Source organism: Euleptes europaea, chromosome 3, assembly GCF_029931775.1.
Source record: "Euleptes europaea isolate rEulEur1 chromosome 3, rEulEur1.hap1, whole genome shotgun sequence".
Lineage (NCBI taxonomy): Eukaryota > Metazoa > Chordata > Lepidosauria > Squamata > Sphaerodactylidae > Euleptes > Euleptes europaea.
The window spans coordinates 104837235-104855701 of NC_079314.1; the positions used below are offsets into that span (position 1 = coordinate 104837235).

Here is an 18467-nt window from a genome sequence, read left to right on the forward strand (position 1 = left end):
GCACACAGCCAGCCAGGGGATCCCTTCTTGATCGTTTCCAGCTGCTGCGGCCCATTAGAAAACAGCTATGAATTCTTGCTGAATCTGTCTTGCTGAATCTGTCTTGCTGAAGTCCCTCTTTTTTTGGGGGGGGGGGAGATGAACATCTGAGGCTGTCTTAGCATGTCGAGCAGCTAATGCGAACTGACAGTAGCCATCAGGCAGCAGAAGGTCTTTCCTGACACTTGCTACCTGAGCCCCTATAACTGGCGATGCCAGGAACTAATTGGAAGATCTTCCGCACACCAAGCATATTCTGTTCCAGTGAGCCACAATCCCTTCCCCATATTAATCTTCATCGTCCTTAGCAATATACTCTAAAAGTTGTCTTAAAGATTTCATCAGCGTTACCTTCACAATTTAAGAATCCACAAGGAATGGTCGTTAATGTTAACTTTAGGGTTAGGAATGGCAAAGGATACCTTGTGAGTTCGACTTGGAACAGCCAGAAGTATTTATGTCTCCCCAAGTCTGTATCACTCAGGTCCACCTGGAACACTTTGGATGGTAGATTAGAATGGTCTGAATTCCTCTGACCCAAACTGAGTGACATATGAGATATAATTTGACCCAAATTATAGGAATGTGACAGTCTGTGTCTATTGTGGTGCTAGTTTAATAACATATTTTTCTCCCACTTTAAAAATATGGTAGAAGTAGGTGCTGGTGTGTGTGTGTGTGTGTGTGTGTGTGTGTGTGTGTGTCCATGCACAAAAAGTCAGATCAGGGCTATGTTGCTGGGGAAAGGGCATTAACCCTTTCTCTCTTCCCCCATTGTGGTCTTAATCCCCCCCAGGTTTCTATTTTCTCTGCACGGAAAAAAATACAGTTATCCAGATGATACTGAAATTGTTTCCTCATGTCAGTCTGATATCATCTCTAAGTATAGCACTGAGATAGGATAAATGACAAAAGAGAAGGGGGTAACTCACCCCTCCCTCCATGACCCTAATCTGGAGTGGGCCTCCATAACTGCTTTTAGAGTGTAAAAAATACAGGAGATCCCAACCACCGATCTCACACTTAGTCCTGATTTTCATCCTAGGACTCACCCTTACAAAGCATCACTTCACATACCTCTTTTAGGTTGACACCTAAAAATGTGATATATGAATGAGCTAAAACAGATGTTTGGAAATGCAAATCATGCAGTTACATGGAAAAGAGAGCCAAGATTGGCTGTAGTTCCCAGCTGAGTAGCAAACGTGGGTTTGCTGCCATGTAATGCACTGAATGATCCTTAGTCTCTGTTTCTTAGGCAATCCTACTGGATGAGCAAATGGATGTGTAGTACAGACCTGGTCTTCTCTTTGGAAGGCTGTTTGTACTCCTTCCTTTTCATGTTGTGCTTTGTGACTTGACTTACCATAAACCCACCCAATGCAAATGACTTCAAAGATAGCCAGGAAGAGAAGACATGTGCCACTGGCAGCATAGTAATCAAACAGCTGGAAAATGTACATTCCACCCTGCAAAAGGAATGGGGGGGGGAAGCAGTAAGAAGGTCATTTTCAAGGAAGAACGTGTCTTGCAAGAACTTTTCCCCCCTGCAAGAATGATACCAACTCATTATGGCAGTGGGGTTTCCATAATTGCTTACAGAAAATAATCTCGTGTCACCTGACTTGAGATCTTAGTGTAATGAGAGATTCCTTCCCGCATCCTAGACTTCTTCCCGCATCCTATTAGAGGATCTAAACTAAACAATTTTAAAGGCTCTGCCCGTGCAAACCTGGTATAGCAGCAGATTTCTCCAAGATTTATCAATTAAAGGTGATGTACAACCTTTAATTCTGATCATACCGAAGAGGAAGGGGTAGAGTTCAGTTCTCTGCACTATTAACCAGCAAATCAGACAGAACACCTGTAAAAACTTTTATCTTTTATTGAGAAAAGAAATATTATTTTTGTGGAGCAAGGCAGAAAAAAGTATAGGCATGAAAAAATTAACCCTACAATTACTGCGAAGATAAATGCTAAATTACCAAAGTTCCTAGCATTACTTAATTGTATTATAGCAAGTAATAGTTTTAAAAGCAAATCAGGTTTCTGCTTTTGCCTCACTGCTTTTAGGGATTATCAAAAAGCCCAAGTTATCACAGCAAGAAATCTCACCTGATCTTCTTATGAGACTTCCATCCAGAGACATCTGATTTGCTTGTCACAAGGGAGCACATTTATAGAACAACATCAATCTTATCTTTCTCTAACTCTGATCTGTTATAATCCTGTGGTCATATCTACGTCACTGATTGCTTCATAACTAAATGTGAGATCATCAACGTAATGTAATGAAATAAATAAGCCAATCGGCATGTGCATATGAGTTGTATCTGACATAGGAAGATAAGAAGGCAAATCTCAACTCTTAACCTCGATTGAAAAGCAATTCATCTAACTTTTCTGTAACTGTTTCAACTAACTGTCCAAGATGAAATGAGCTCTAAGCAACACAGTGAACTAACAGCTGAAAAGTGCACGAACTCTCAGTTAATTTGCACATTCAACAAGAAAAGAGTAGTGATTAGAGCTGTCGATTCGGTTCATCCGAACTGAAAAAACAGCCGAATTTTCCCTGATTCGGGGGTTTTCAGTTTGGATGGAACCAAATTCAAAAAAGGCGGGAAAACGACATGCCGAATTCGGCGAGTTCAGGGCAATCACTGAATAAATTCAGCAAATTCGGGGGCTCCGAATCAGCAGCATAACTGTCAGTTAGTAAGCAACTAGCAGCATTCTCCTGCGGCCAATCGGTGGCCAAGCTGGGTCTTCTGGCCAATCAGTCGCAGTTGAGTGCGTGAGCCCAGCTGCTGCGCAGCCCAGGGAGAGAAAGAGAGAGCGTCTGTTCGTGTGTGAGAGATCCCCGAGGGGGGGGTGCGTGTGCACATTCACGGCTTTCCGTGGCTCAGGGGGGGCATTTTTGGAGGTAACCGTCCCAAACTTTTAGAGTAGCTTGAGGGGACCCTTCTTGCAAGAACCCCCAAGTTTTGTGACGATTGGATCAGAGGGTCCCGATATATGGGGCCCGGAATGGGTTGCCCCCCCAAAATCGCTCACAGGAATAAAGCCACTTAAAGCACATTGGTGGCATTCCGCAGCTCCGGGGGGGCATTTTTGGAGGTAGACGTCCCAAACTTTCAGGGTAGCTTGAGCGGACCCTTCTTGCAAGAACCCCCACGTTTTGTGAAGATTGGATCAGAGGGTCCCGAGATATGGGGCCCGGAAGGGGTCGCACCCCCCAAAAAAATCACCAATTGGAATAAAGCCACTTAAAGCACATTGGCGGCATTCCGCAGCTCCAGGGGGCATTTTTGGGGTAGAGGTCCCAAACTTTCAGGGTAGCTTTAGGGGCCCCTTCTTGCAAGAACCCCCATGTTTTGTGAAGATTGGATCAGAGGGTCTCGAGATATGGGGCCCGGAAGGGGTTCCCCCCCAAATTGCCAATTGGAATAAAGCCACTTAAAGCACATTGGCGGCATTCCACGGCTCCGGGGGGGGGCATTTTTGGAGGTAGATGTCCCAAACTTTCAGGGTGGCTTGAGGGGACCCTTCTTGCAAGAACCCCCAAATTTTGTGAAGATTGGATCAGAGGGTCCCGAGATATGGGGTCCCCCCCCCAACTGCCCATTGGGATGAATGGGATCAGGCGATCCTGAATGTGCATCTCTACAGAGCGGCAAATCCAAGGCAAAACCTCCCGTGCATAAATGGCGAGAGAGTCGTGAGAGATCCTGAGCAGCTGCTGCTGCCCTGCTTCTGCTGGAACAGAAGACATCCACAGTTTGACCCATTTGGGGGCTTTTATCTATAACTTTTTCCCTGTGTGAGTGGGGAAGCAGATTCTGTGTGTGCGTGGGGGGGGAGCCAAAGGGGGGGGTTGATTGCCTCTGTGTGGGACTGTGCTTTCTCCTGTTTTCATCGGTTGCCAACTTCGTCTGGAGTTAGCTGGGTCAGTGAGTCTCTTTCTGGCTGGCTGCTATTGTTTCCAATGGGCTGGGCAGCCTCTCCCATTGTTTCCAGTGGTCTGACTTGTCATTCCTTTTAGTACATCCCTTTTAATGGCTTTATTCCCCCGGGCCGGGGTAATGGTATGGCCCAACTGCCGAGGCAGCCAGACCACCGGCCGGGCAGATGGGGGTGACCCCTTCCGGGCCCCATATCTCGGGACCCTCTGATCCAATCTTCACAAAACCTGGGGGTTCTTGCAAGAAGGGTCCCCTCAAACTACCCTGAAAGTTTGGGACCTCTACCCCAAAAAATGCCCCCCCAGAGTCACGGAAATGCACGAATGTGTTTTTAATGGCTTTATTCCTGTGGGCGATTTGGGGGGGGACCCCTTCCGGGCCCCATATCTCTGGACCTTCTGATCCAATCTTCACAAAACTTGGGGGTTCTTTCAGGAAGGGTCCCCTCAAGCTACCCTGAACGTTTGGGACCTCTACACCAAAAAATGCCCCCCGGAACCGCGGAATGCCGCCAATGTGCTGTAAGTGACTTTATTCCAATTGGCGATTGGGGGGGCGACCCCTTCCGGGCCCCGTATCTCGAGACGCTCTAATCCAATCTTCACAAAACGTGGGGGTTCTTGCAAGAAGGGTCCCCTCAAGCTACCCTGAAAGTTTGGGACCTCGACCCCCAAAAATGCCCCCCTGAGCCGCGGAAAGGTGCGAATGTGTTTTTAATGGCTTTATTCGGCTGAATTTTTTCCCGAACTCGGGAATTGGCGCCAAATTCCATGGATCCGAATCAGGGGAGTTCGGACTTCGGCATTTCCTGAATTAAAATGGGCCAAATTTTGCCGAATCCGAATTTTACCGAATTTTTTTTCAACAGCCTTAGTAGTGATATCATTAGGTCAAATAAGTCGACCATTAAAGGAAAGGAAATCATTGCATACAGCTATTATCCTTCCTTCCTGCATCTCACTACACACCGACATGTACTTTCAGCTTCACAATTATTATCTCTGGCAAAGTAGAGGGGCTCAGTGGTCCAGTTACTTAGCCACTACTGTGTCTCCCCCTCCTTATTCTGCTAAGATCACCAGCCATTTTATGCATGGATTTTATTTATCAGTCCAACCACACCTCACAGCAGGATATTTAAAGCTTGTTAACAGTCAGCACTGGAAGCGAAACTAGAATGAGACCTGAAAATCTTTTTCACTGGGCCTTAACTAAACAGAGCCCTCTGCCTCCTCCTGGGCCCTCATTTTCCTTTCCCAAGATGATAGCTCTGTTCGTACCTCCGGGTTGATCCTTCTCAATTCTCTAGCAAATCAGGCTGAAATATAAGCCCTTGCAAGCTTTATACCAATCGGACCACTGGCTTACCATATGCCCGATTCCGACGGGCAGTTGCCCGCCAATTAATAACTGGATGCGGAAGTCAGGCTGCTTCTGGTGGTAGGCGATCCCACCAGGGTTCCCATATCCCTCTTCACCACCAGCTGGAGGCCTTTGGGGCAGAGTCTGAGGAGGACGGGGTTTGAGGAGGGGAGGGACTTCAATGCCATAGAGTCCAATTGCCAAAGCGGCCATTTTCTCCAGGTGAACTGATCTCTCTTGGCTGAAGATCAGTTGTAATAGCAGGAGATCTCCAGCTAGTACCTGGAGGTTGGCAACCCTAGATCCCATGCATGTACAGCGCGATAACATCACTCCTGGTTTTACCCTGGAAGTGCTGGCATCATGATGGGGATGCTCTAGCACACTCCTCAAAAAAACTCTATAGTTTCCATAAAGGTTTTGGGGGAGCGAGCTAGAGTGTCCCACATGATGACGGCTCTTCTGGGGTAAACCCAGAAGTGACATCATCGCACACATGCGAGATCACTACCCCCAGCCCTGTCCCCCAAACGCTCCCACCGATACTGAGAGGGGACCTGCCAACCCTACCACAGGCCATGGCACAGACTTCCCCTGAAGCTACCCCCTTGGTGTTGCTGGGCACATTCATCTTAGTGATGTGGTGTCACCAGGGCCATAACACCAGCACCAGCTCAGTCCTCTCTAACTAAGGTTGCCAGGTATGACATGGTGACTAGTGAGAGTCCAGAGGGGGAAAATGGGGCACCATGAAACCATAGGGTTTGTGGCAATTCCTTAAGAGGACTACATCACTTCCAGGATTTCCCTGGAAGTGATGTCACACCCATAGCAGAAGACCTGGCCACCATGTCTTCAGCACCCATGGCTTATTTGGCTTGTCTGAGTCCAGAACCACTGAGTGACTGTCTAGAAGCCTTGATTTATTCATATGAGGGGCAGCAAATATCTTACACATACACCAATTAATTTCTTTTAAAGCTATCCCCAAAATACCACCCCAAAGGCCAAGACAGGGACAAAACAGAGCAGAGATTCCCCTGGGACAAGTACCGGAACATAAGGAATGTCCCTTGAGAGGCTGGGGAGAGGCAGAGATTATGCAGGCAGTGTGACAGCTTCTATTGAACATTTGTGTGATTTGTTCAGAGCTGGAGAGCACATTTGAATATCTTTAATATAATACACCTGACAAACCTCCTCCATAGACACTCTTCTTCCCAGCCCTCACCTCACCTCAGTAACCAGCAGCAAACCAAGCAGGTAGCAGATCACTGCAATGCCCAGGATCAGCAGTTCTCTCCGCCCCTTCTTGCGAAAGATGTCCGGGAAGAGGTCGACAATGGCTGTCACCAAACTCTCGACACAGACAAACTGTGGAAGAAATCATACCAGGGAGGAAGACAAGCTCCACAGTTGTTCTTTCCCTGCCCTCCTTCCTTCCCTCCCTCCAGCCTTTTATTTTCTGGCAACTGTGGGGGGGGGCAGCACCCTGGGAGAAAAATTACAAAGAAAAATAATGCCTAGTCTACTTGCAGGAAGTTCTGACCATAAAGTTCCCGGTGATTCCTAGAGCTACCCAGAAGTAGGGATGCCAGCCACCAAGTGGGACCTGGGGATCCCCTGGAATTACAACTCCTATCCAGAATATCATCTGGATACCTCTATTTAGGGGCAGAGCATCTGCTTGCCACACAGAAGGCCTCAGGTTCAATCGCTGGCATTTCCAGTTAAGTATCAGATCATAGGTGATGTGCAAGGCCTCTGTCTAAGACCCTGGAGAGCTGCTGCCAGACTGAGTAGTCTGACTTTGATGGACCAAGGGTCTGATTCAGTAGAAGGCAGCCTCATAGGTGTGCTCATGCGTGTTGATTTGCAAAAGCATACCAAAGGCTCGGTTTAGGGCCTGAATCTTTTGTGCAATGAGAGATATGCACGGTTGCCTTGGCACAAGCTAAAGAAGGTGGACGCTATCCAGGGCTGCTAGCCTCCAGGTACTAGCTGGAGATCTCCTGCTATTACAACTGATCTCCAGCCAATAGAGATCAGTTCCCCTGGAAAAAATGGCCACTTTGGCAGTTGGACTCTATGGCATTGAAGTCCCTCCCCAAACCCTGCCCTCCTCAGGCTCCACCCCAAAAACCTCCCACCGGTTTCGAAGAGGGACCTGGCAACCCTAATGCTAACTAGGGTTGCCAGGTCCGCTCTCTCCTCTGGCAGGAGGTTTTTGGGGCGAAGCTCCGGCAGGGATCTCGTGCTGATGCGATTACATCACTTCCAGTTTACGCCCGGAAGTGCCGCATCGCGACAGGCCTTTTACCTGGGTTTGAGTGGTAAAAGGCCTGTCGCAATGCAGCACTTCCGGGGGTAAACCAAAAGTGACATGATCGTGCTGGTGCCGCCGCGCATGCACCCTATTCCCGCTCCTGAGCTGGGCGATGGACTCCAAGTGACCTGGCAACCCTAAAGCTAACAAAGGCAAGGCTTTTCATTGTTCTTGGTATTAGGGCACATGGTTTGCGTGCACAAATTCTCAAGTTCAGTCACATATGAACACATGAGTCACATGCCTTCTGCTGAGTCAGACCATTGGTCTATTAGTGTCAGCATCATCCATTCTTACCGGCAGCAGATCTCCAGGGTCTGAGGTAAAGGTCCTTCACATCACGGCCTACCTGATGCTTTTAACTGGAGATGCCGGGGATTGAACCTGGGACCCTGTTCAGCCAAAGCAGATGTTCTATCACTGAGTCATAGCCTTTTCCTTTGGTGTCGCCTGTTGAAACGATCTGAGATAGCAGCCTGGGAAAGACCTGTTCAAGAGATTATGGACAGAGGCTGCCTGCCTCAGTCCTGGTCTACCCACACAGCAGGAGGAGGTTATATAATTGTGAGGTGGTAGAAAGGGCTATACCACTTCACATTGCAGGTGAGGAAAGACACATTTTTAACATTCATTCATACAAAAAAACTCTCTTCAAATAAAAACATTAGCACTTCACAGCGAGAGAAGTTCTAGCCTTGCCCTTTCATGTGCTATAATTGTTTTCCACTAATAGGGAATTTTTAATATAAGGGATCTTTGAAAAATTTAATGGCCCCCAGGGCGCAGAGTGGTAAGATGCAGTACTGCAGTCCAAGCTCTGCCTGAGTTCGATCCCGACAGAATTCGGGAAAGAAAAGAACTTTCATCTTTTCGAGGTCAGTAAAGTGAGTACCCAGCTTGCTGAGGGTAAAGCGTAGATGACTGTGGAAGGCAATGGCAAGCCACCCTGTAAATATAGCCTGCCTAGTAAATGTTGTGATGTGACGTCATCTCATGGGTCAGTAATGACCTTTACCTTTTCTTTTTTTTTTAAGAAATGTACTTCCCTGGTTTGGAACCTCTCAACACCTTGTGAGTCGCCCCAGACCACACATCAGCCATTTTGTGATTAGCTGAACTGCCCCACACACAGGCACCATGGCAACCATTTTATGGTGGTCCCTGTTTTCAAAATCCATAAGGGCTCACAGGACCAACAGAGCTGATCTACCCTACTCTAACCACTATCCCATGCCAACTGTCTCTGAAGTACATGTCATGCAGACCCAACTCAGTGTTATAACTGATTCATTTTTATCATTTATTCGTACAGGGCCCTCCTGCTCAGGTACCATTGATAGTTCTGAAAGACAGAATACACAACCTGAACTTAGATGGAAGTGGATATACTCTTTGCATACCTGGCTGTCCAGCCCCAAGAAGATCAGCATTAGGAAGAATAAGCAAGACCAGAGCTGAGATACGGGCATCATTGTTACAGCTTTGGGGTAGGCAATGAATGCTAGGCCAGGACCTGCCAATCAAACAAAACATAGGTCAACAGATGCTTCACCATCACCAGAACCCTACAGCAACGAAACTGGACACATGCATTTTGACCCTGTCATTTACAGTATGTTGAACTGGATAAAGAGCTTTATTTTTTCTATCCAAATCCTCGTTCCCAGACTTTTCTGTGGATCTTTCAAGAATTTTTTAAAACACACACACACAATTTTCCCTTTAGTGCTATTTATCTTTTCCCTCTAGCGACATTTATGTTTTCCATCTTTCCTCCAAGGAACTTGCATTACCAAGGATCTTGAACATGCCTCCAGGTAAACTCAGGTAGACCAAGGTGCAAAGATTCCACAAGAATTGCCATGCACTAGTGTAGTGGAAACTGCGGAAGACCATTGTACTACGAGGAGGTAGATGGTGGTCAATGCAGCCCTTCCCCATGTGAGAGCAATCTCAGGTCATTAACTTTCACACAGCACTGTAAATGATGAGCACCTGGTGATGGGGGAAAAGGTTAGTTTTCACTCGGTTAAAAGAAGGGGAGGGCTTCAGATGAGCCAGCAAGCCAGGAGGAGGGCGTCTGGACGGCTGCCAGAGAAGAAGTGGCTTGCTTGCCTCCCAGGAGACAACTTCCCATCCTTATTTCGGATTCAGCCTGGATAAAGGGTATTTTTTGTTAAAAGATTACTTAGCCTGGGTAAAAGGGTGCATTTTTTGTTTAATAAAACTGTGTACTTTGTTTTCCCCCAACACTTGCCTGTTGGAATCATTTTTTTACCTAACCATGGGTAATACAATTGGCGCTGTGAGCAGGATTCCAGAGGCAATATGGGGTCAAAGAAATGCAGGGAATGTGCAAAGCTGCATCCCAGGATGGTCGTGTACCAGTGCATGGGCTCCAGCTGCGCACATGTTAAACTCAATAACCCCACCTACCAAATGGGATACTGAGCTGGAAAAAGCAGGAGGTCCCACACCCAGGGCAATAAGTAAATGCTTTAAAAAGATAGGAATAAGGGAAGGTGCAGGTGTAGAGGAATGTGGCAAAGTGGGTTGGCTACTGCTAACTGCACTAAGAATGGTCTGGGAGTTGTTGGAAGCTTCTTGGAAGCAGGTGGAAGAGCAGGCTGCAGAAATAAGTGCCTTAAAAGAACAGCAACTAATTCTGCAGGAAGCCTTGAAGAAGGCAAGACAAGGCAGGAATGCTGCTGAGGAACAGGCAGGGGCTATAGCTGTTCGTGTCTTGAAGATTAAACGGAACCGGCAGCAGAAGAAAGACCCCTACAAAATCAGAGCACTCAACATCCCTAAAGACTGGAGTTCCTCAGGTTCAGGGGATTCCAGTGAGGCAGAGTGGACTGAGGGGGAAGGTAGTAGCAAGGAGAAAGTGCAAGTAAGACCTCTGGTTACCAACAAGGCCAAAGGGCCACTTGGAGGGCAAGCACAGGTTACTCGCACTGTAAGGGATTTCAGCCAGCAGGAGCTGACTGAAATCACCAAAAATACTAAACAGCAGCCGGGGGAGTATTTAAGCCACTGGTTGGTACGGCTTTGGGACCAAGGCTATACAGGTGTGCATATGAGCCCCCAGGAGCTATTGAAATTAGGTGCTCTATCTAATGATGTGCTCATTAATGGGTATTTGAGGGGGGCTACTGGTCAAACACAGACCCTCTTTGATTGGGTTTGCCTGGGCATCAGACAACGGTACCCTGCCCCCATGGACTGGGAGGAACATCTGCCACCCTGGAACACCATTGCTGAGGCAACAGCACAGCTGAGGGGGATGGCAATGCAGACTGGGATATATATCCAGGGATTCCCAGGTCCTGACCCTATGCCCCTAACGGCAGGTATGAGAGCACGGCTAATTAGGGGAGCCCCGCCCGGTTTGCATGGTGCTCTATTAGCCCTGCTGGGACCTGCTCAAGGGCGAGCAGTGGGGGATGTGGTAATCCTTCTGGGACAGCTGGGGGATGTTCCCAGGGAAAATAAGCCCAGAGCACAAACTGCTGTGGAACATAAGCAAGACTGGTCCAAGGATAGAACAAAAGGGCCTAAAATAACTCGAAGGCAGATGTTTTTTGAGCTCCTTAGGCAAGGAGTGGAAAAGGAGAAGATTGATGGCCTTCCAACACCTGACCTGTTCCAGCTGTGGAGACGCAAATGTACTACTCAGGAGCAGAAGGGGAAGGTACCGCAGACCAAAGGAGTCGAGGTGAGAGGAGTAACTCCAACTGCTCCACCTGAGGAGGAGGACTTCTGGTATTCACATGTACCCAGTGTATCAAAGGGGTGGGAGATGCCCATACCTTTGGATTAGGGGTGTGGCAAGGCTCCAGTGAGTAGGCTAATGAAGACAGCCATTCCTGGAGACCCACGCCCACATATACCCCTCACAGGAGCTGTGGCTTCAATCCATGGGAACCCCACAGTGTGTATTGATGCCTATGGGAACAGGGCGGAGCATCAGCAGGCAGCCCTGGCAGAGGCCAAGGCTGCTGTTGTATCTGCTAGGCCCCTGGGTCCATGTGAGCTGCTGTCTGCTACCATAGAGGTGACTGTATGGAGTCTTTGGCAGAAAGGGCAGGGAGGGAAATGTGTGCCATTGGGCTTCTGGTTGCGGAGGCTGCCAGACGCCATGTCAAACCATTCTCCCTTTAAAGACCCACTGCTAGCATGCTACTGGGCTCTGGTCGAGACCAAAAGATGGACTGGCCAGGAGCTAGTGATAATGAGCCTGAACTGGGTGGAAGGTGACTCAGCCAGTCCTCTGATAGGCAGAGCTCAAACCCCATCTGAGCAAGTTCGCCCTGGCCCCCAAGGAGTGAGTGCTTTGCAGGAAGAGTTGCCTGTCAAAAAGGCTCCCCCTTATTCAGAAGTGGCTCATGAAACTATTTGGTGCACAGATGGTTCAGCCAAGTATGAGGGGAGAGAACGAGTGTGGTGTGCAGTTGCAACTAATTTTAAATGGCTAATCATATTGGCTTGGGCTGGGAAAGGACAATCCAGCAGCCACTGTGCTGAACTGGTGCCTTTGGTGAACAACTTCAGATTTTGGGAGGGGTGGTATACTTGATTCATAGAGATAACTGGAAATGTAAATAGTTGAACCCTGAGTTGCCAAAAGGAACACATGGATGAAGGGTGTATTGATCACCAAGGGGTGGAATGTAGTGGAAACTGCGGAAGACCATTGTACTACGAGGAGGTAGATGGTGGTCAATGCAGCCCTTCCCCATGTGAGAGCAATCTCAGGTCATTAACTTTCACACAGCACTGTAAATGATGAGCACCTGGTGATGGGGGAAAAGGTTAGTTTTCACTCGGTTAAAAGAAGGGGAGGGCTTCAGATGAGCCAGCAAGCCAGGAGGAGGGCGTCTGGACGGCTGCCAGAGAAGAAGTGGCTTGCTTGCCTCCCAGGAGACAACTTCCCATCCTTATTTCGGATTCAGCCTGGATAAAGGGTATTTTTTGTTAAAAGATTACTTAGCCTGGGTAAAAGGGTGCATTTTTTGTTTAATAAAACTGTGTACTTTGTTTTCCCCCAACACTTGCCTGTTGGAATCATTTTTTTACCTAACCATGGGTAATACAACTAGACAGTCTATCTTGGTCAGTACCCCATCTCCAACACCACCTTGGCTTTTTCAATGGAAGCCCACAGGACAGTAGCCCTTTTTAAGATGTTACAATCATGCATATTGGGAGCCTACCAATGGGAGCGCATGCTACCCATGATGCTTCTGTTTGCCGTCACCATTTCATATGAGCAGGAAAAAATGCAGATGTCCCAAGCATGTTCAGCTTCAGTACATGCAAAAAAGAACCCTGATTGTTTGCATCTACCAGATGTACAGAGTTGTACACTCATGGAAAATCTGCATGTTACCATATTTACATGAAATGGCAATTGCACATACAGGAGCATCTTGGGAAGGGCATACTCCTACTGGCGGGCTTTCAGTACACGTTTGTAATGGCTGAAAAGTGTTAACTAAGAAGTCTTCCATGCAGAAACCCATGCTCCATTCGTCAATGCATGGCTGTTTCCCTTGTGGTCACCCCTCCAATGACTTCGGGTCTTTGTTTTGATTATGTGTGCCATTTCCGACTGTCAGAGGCCACCTTGCTCTCTGCCTGCATTTCCCTGCAAATTTGAGACAAAAACAGGTCTCTGAAAACGCGGGCAAAGCGCGGGCAAACACAGGGGGAGAGCGAGGCGACCTCTTACAGTCGGAAATGGCACGCATAATCAAAACAAAGAACTGAAGTCATTGGAGGGGTGACCGTGAGAGAAACAGCCATGCATAAAAGGCCAGGGATGATGGGAGTCACTTAGTAGGGGGCTCGGTGTTGTACAATAGTCCAGAATGGAGCACATGTTCTGAGAATGGGACAAATAATTCCCCGGCTGGAGTGAATGCAGTCTTAGCTCAGAAAACAGCCCTGAAGATAACTGCTGTCTATTAAACATGCAGAGTTTAATGAAACCGTCAATAATTTTCACATATTTTTTCCCATCAACATCATGGACAACTGTTATGAGTCTACTCAGGGTCTGTTGGCTGATACCTCTTCCTAACAAGTCAGCCCAATTTACCACTGTTCCTGCTGCGGGACTATAACGATTGACCACTGTCCACAGGCTTACCTGATTCGGCCACTTCCGAGATGGACACCCCTTGTTCTTGCGCCATGAAACCCAATACAGAGAAAATGGCAAAGCCGGCCACAAAGCTAGTGGCACTGTTGAGGAAGCAGAGCATGAAGCAATCGCTGTTGGGGAGAAACCAAGAAACAGTGAGCAAGAGAGAGAAAACACTGCTCATTATTGCAGTTTGGGCTGTCCTTGACCCGGGTGTCACTGTTCAGCTTTCTGATAAATGTGTTCATATAAGAGTCTCCTATGGGCCTCGTTAGCATAAAAGCCATTATGTTAGCCCAGTGGTATTCACCTGTGGCTCATGAGGAGCCACAATCACAGGTGGTGGTGGAGGAAAGGGCCATCATTGCAGCCAACTTGAGGCAACCCCATAGGGTTTTCAAGGCAAGAGAGATTCGGAGGTGGTTTACTATTGCCTGCCTCTTAGGGTTGCCAACCTCCAGGTACCTCCTGCTATTACAACTGATTGCCAGCCGATAGAGATCAGTTTCACCTGGAGAAAATGGCTGCTTTGGCAACTGGACTCTATGGCATTGAAGTCCCTCCCCTCTTCAAACCCTGCCCTCCTCAGGCTCCACCCTAAAAACCTCGGAGGTGCTTTACTATTGCCTGCCTCTTAGGGTTGCCAACCTCCAGGTACCTCCTGCTATTACAACTGATCGCCAGCCGATAGAGATCAGTTTCACCTGGAGAAAATGGCTGCTTTGGCAATTGGAATCTATGGCATTGAAGTCCCTCCCCTCTTCAAACCCTGTCCCCCTCAGCCTTCACCCTAAAAACCTCCTGCCAGTGGTGAAGAGGGACCTGAAAACCTACTGCCTCTGCATAGCAACCCTGGACTTCCTTGGTGGTCTTCCATCCAAATACTAACCAGGGATGACCCTGCTTAGCTTCTGAGATCTGACCAGATTGAGGTCAGGGCCATTGAGGTCTTTCAGGTCAGGGCCATTCGCAGTTACCATCAACCAGAAGCCCATTTACTTCCATCTCTGGCATGTGGCCTGCAGGGAGGCTCACAGCTAAGGTTGCCAAGTGCCCAGTGGTGGCGGGTAAAATCCCGCCAGTACACCAGGCTGCCCACCAACCAGCTGAGGGCCGGCGGGCAATGCGTGCACATGTGCCCACATGATGCGCCTACATCACTTTTGGGTTTACCCAGAAACGACACGGACGCTCTAGCAACCTCCGCAGAAACTCTATGGAAACCATAGAGTTTCGGCAGAGATTGCTAGAGCATCTGCGTCGCTTCTGGGTAAACGGAAGTGATGGAGGCGTGTCACGCGGGATGTGTGTGCGCATTGCGCCAGGCGCATGCATATATCGCACGCCACAGCAATGCTCCTGAAAAGCTTCCACCGATGGAGCTACAGGACCTGGTAAGCCTATTCACAGCTTTGGCAGTGGCTGTCGTCTCAAGGTAGAAATCACCTGTCAATCACAAGCCCCACCAAGGAAGACACTTGCCCACTTTTCTAAAACACTAGGACAGCGTCACATTGAAGAACAGTGCTCAGAAGACCCACAACTGGAGTGTCAAAGAATCGTGTGTGGCTCCTGAGCCACTAAGTAACACTGTGTTAGCGAAAGTGCTTTTAAAAAAAATTGCATAAGCTGTTGCACAAGAAAAAACCCATTGTATCCAACAAGCAATGTCCAGTTTCGCAAGGTGTAGCACTAGCATTAGCACGTTGGTCTAAATGTCTGTTTGTACACCTGGAAAGTGAAATTAGAGAATATAGCTTTGAAGTGTGATATGTTACATGCAAGAATCGTGCCATGTCAAGGGCTTGAACAACAATCCTTGCATTAACAGAACACTACTTAGTTGGAGATGAACTCCGTTTTTGTTGGATACACCACAAGACAGGTGGACAACCTCAGGCACACAGCAGTCTTGCCCATATACGTGAGAGTGGAACTCCCTCGTGCTTAGGACTTCTGGCCCATCTGCCAAAAAGATTGCTGCTAGTGGCAAAATATGTGCTTGGAAACCAAGGACAGCGGGCCAGGATAGGGCTGTCAATTCGGTTCGGTCCGAACTGAAAATCAACCGAATTTCCCCTGATTCGGTGATTTTCTGTTCGGACGGATCCGAACTCAAAACTGGCGGGCAACCCGGGGGGCCGAATTCAGCGAGTTCGGGAGTTCGCGAATAAATCCGGCAAATTCGGCCCCCCCTTCAGGGGAGCCCGCTGAAAGGTGCAGGCTGCCCTTTAAACTGACCTGCGCCTCCCAGCCGGGAGGCGCAGGTCAGTTTAAAGGACAGCCCGCCCCCCTTCAGGGGAGCCAGCTGAAAGGCGCGGGCTGCCCTTTAAACTGACCTGTGCCTCCCGGCCGGGAGGCGAAGGTCAGTTTAAAGGACAGCCCGCCCCCCTTCAGGGGAGCCGGCTGAAAGGTGCGGGCTGCCCTTTAAACTGACCTGTGCCTCCCGGCCGGGAGGCACAGGTCAGTTTAAAGGACAGCCCGCCCCCCTTCAGGGGAGCCGGCTGAAAGGTGCGGGCTGCCCTTTAAACTGACTTGCGCCTCCCGACCGGGAGGCTCAGATCAGTTTAAAGGGCCCCCGCGCGCCTTCAGGGAATCCCTCTGAAGGCGCGCGGGGGCCGAATTTTCCCCCGAACTCCGGATCCCCCCGAATTACCGGGGATCCGAAGCGGGGGAGTTCGGACTTCGGCACGTACCGAACCCACAAGGGTCAAATTCGGCCGAATCCGAACTGTACCGAATTTTATTATTTTTTTTGACAGCCCTAGGCCAGGACATAACTCCATTTGGTTACTACAGCCTGTATAGAAAAATAAAATTAAATTGTATCTTCTTTGCAAAAATAATGGAGACCATTACTATTTGGTACACAAAGCTCCGCATAGAGGAAGACATTGATTTTATCCCAGGGGGCAATTAAGTGATTCAAACAGTACAAAAGAAATCACTATATCCGGTGGGAAAACAATGAGAAAAACACTGATAAATAGTAAAGTCTAAAATATTCCCATTGTAGACATTTATCTCACTGAATGAGGAACTGCATAGCACATAATGCAACTTCCATTGGAATGAAAGGGGTATACTAAGGCAATAAGTTCCAAATATTTCAATATCAAGCGCATGGGGGAAAGCCCTGCATAATTCAAGAGCCATTCTTGTGCGTGTTAAGTCCCGTCAAGTCGCTTCCGACTCATGGCGACCCTATGAATCAATGTCATCCAAAAATCTTTGACAGCCTCACTCAGATCTTACAAATTGAGGGCTGGGCTTCCTTAATTGAGTCCATCCATCACTTGTTGGGTCTTCCTCTTTTCCTGCTGCCCTCAACTTTTCCTAGCAGGGCTGTCTTTTCCAGTGACTCTTGTCGTCTCACAATGTGACCAAAATACGATAGCTTCAGTTTAGTCATTTTAGCTTCTAGGGTCAGTTCAGGCTTGATTTGATCTAGAACCCACTGATTTGGTTTTTTTTGGGGGGGGGGCAGTCCACGGTATCCGTACCACTCTCCTCCAACACCACATTTCAAAGGAATCTACTTTCTTCCTATCAGCTTTCTTCAATGTCCAGCTTTCATACCCATTCTTACCAGTAGCAATTGTTGTTGTATTTGTTATAGCTGCCCAAGGCTGTCAGGCATCCCTGGCAGATGGCATAAGAGAAGAATATCTGTGTGCCAGCATCCATCCATACCTGGACCAAGTAAAAGAAGATGATTTCCACATGCATTTTAGAAAGTCAACAGTTATGGCTCTGGAAACAGCACCTCACTGGTGACTCCAGTCACCAATCCTAAATCCGGATCAGTTGCCCTGATTTTATTTGTTTGTTTGTTTGTTTATTGGCAGTGGAGTCATAAAAGCCTCTTCCCAGGCAAACCGTGGCCAAGTCCTGTGGTGCCAGGGCCAGCTGAGCCGGGCCCAGTTATGTGGTGGGGAACCATGGAGAGGCTTGCACAGGATACCCACTTTCCCTTCTATTCCCCTCCCCATGCTATTTCCTGTCTGCATCCCTATCCTTACCTTTTCTTCCTTTCTTCTCTTTCCCACCCAATAACTAACCTACCTTTTATCTGCACACATCTTTGGCTATATTAATTATTTAATGGAGAAAAAAGGGGCTGTGCAAAGGCAGAACAAAGGCAAGGAAATAAACGGTGCAAAGGAAACAATTCTTTAAAAAAAAATTTAAACGCTACTTAGAGGTACAAAGCCTCTGAACATGGAGGTTCCATCATAGATGACAGCCAAATATGGACCTGTCCAGCATGATTTTGTCTAACCCCCTTTAAAGCCAGCAGCTACCGATACTTATCCCTTGGTCTGCCATCTCAACAAACTGGAATCAGCGTGCAACTGGAAGACTTTGGGTGGCTTGCAATGACTAGCCCAGGGGTGTCAAACTCAATTGTTATGAGGGCCAGATATGACATAGATGACACTTGGTCGGGCCAGGCCATGCCTTGCCAGCCCAGATCAGAAGCTGGTGGGGTGGCTGCCTTGGCTGGCTCGTGGGCCAGATAAGAGCTCTCAAGGGGCTGGATCTGGCCCACGAGCCTTATGTTTGACACCCCTGATCTAGCCTCTGAAAGCAGAACTCCTAACTTGCAAGAACTCCTCAGTTTAGA

The 18467-nt window shown here is 48.2% G+C and overlaps 1 protein-coding gene across 1 annotated transcript in view; it reads right to left on the reverse strand.

Annotated features, from left to right (window-relative positions):
- Positions 1-18467, reverse strand: part of LOC130474895 (sodium- and chloride-dependent betaine transporter-like) — a 57843-nt gene that overhangs the window by 18137 nt on the left and 21239 nt on the right. The window contains 5 exon segments of the mRNA XM_056846589.1: positions 1406-1508; positions 6603-6740; positions 9093-9205; positions 13847-13971; positions 17430-17533. Of these exon segments, the coding sequence (XP_056702567.1) occupies positions 1406-1508; positions 6603-6740; positions 9093-9205; positions 13847-13971; positions 17430-17533 (583 nt within the window).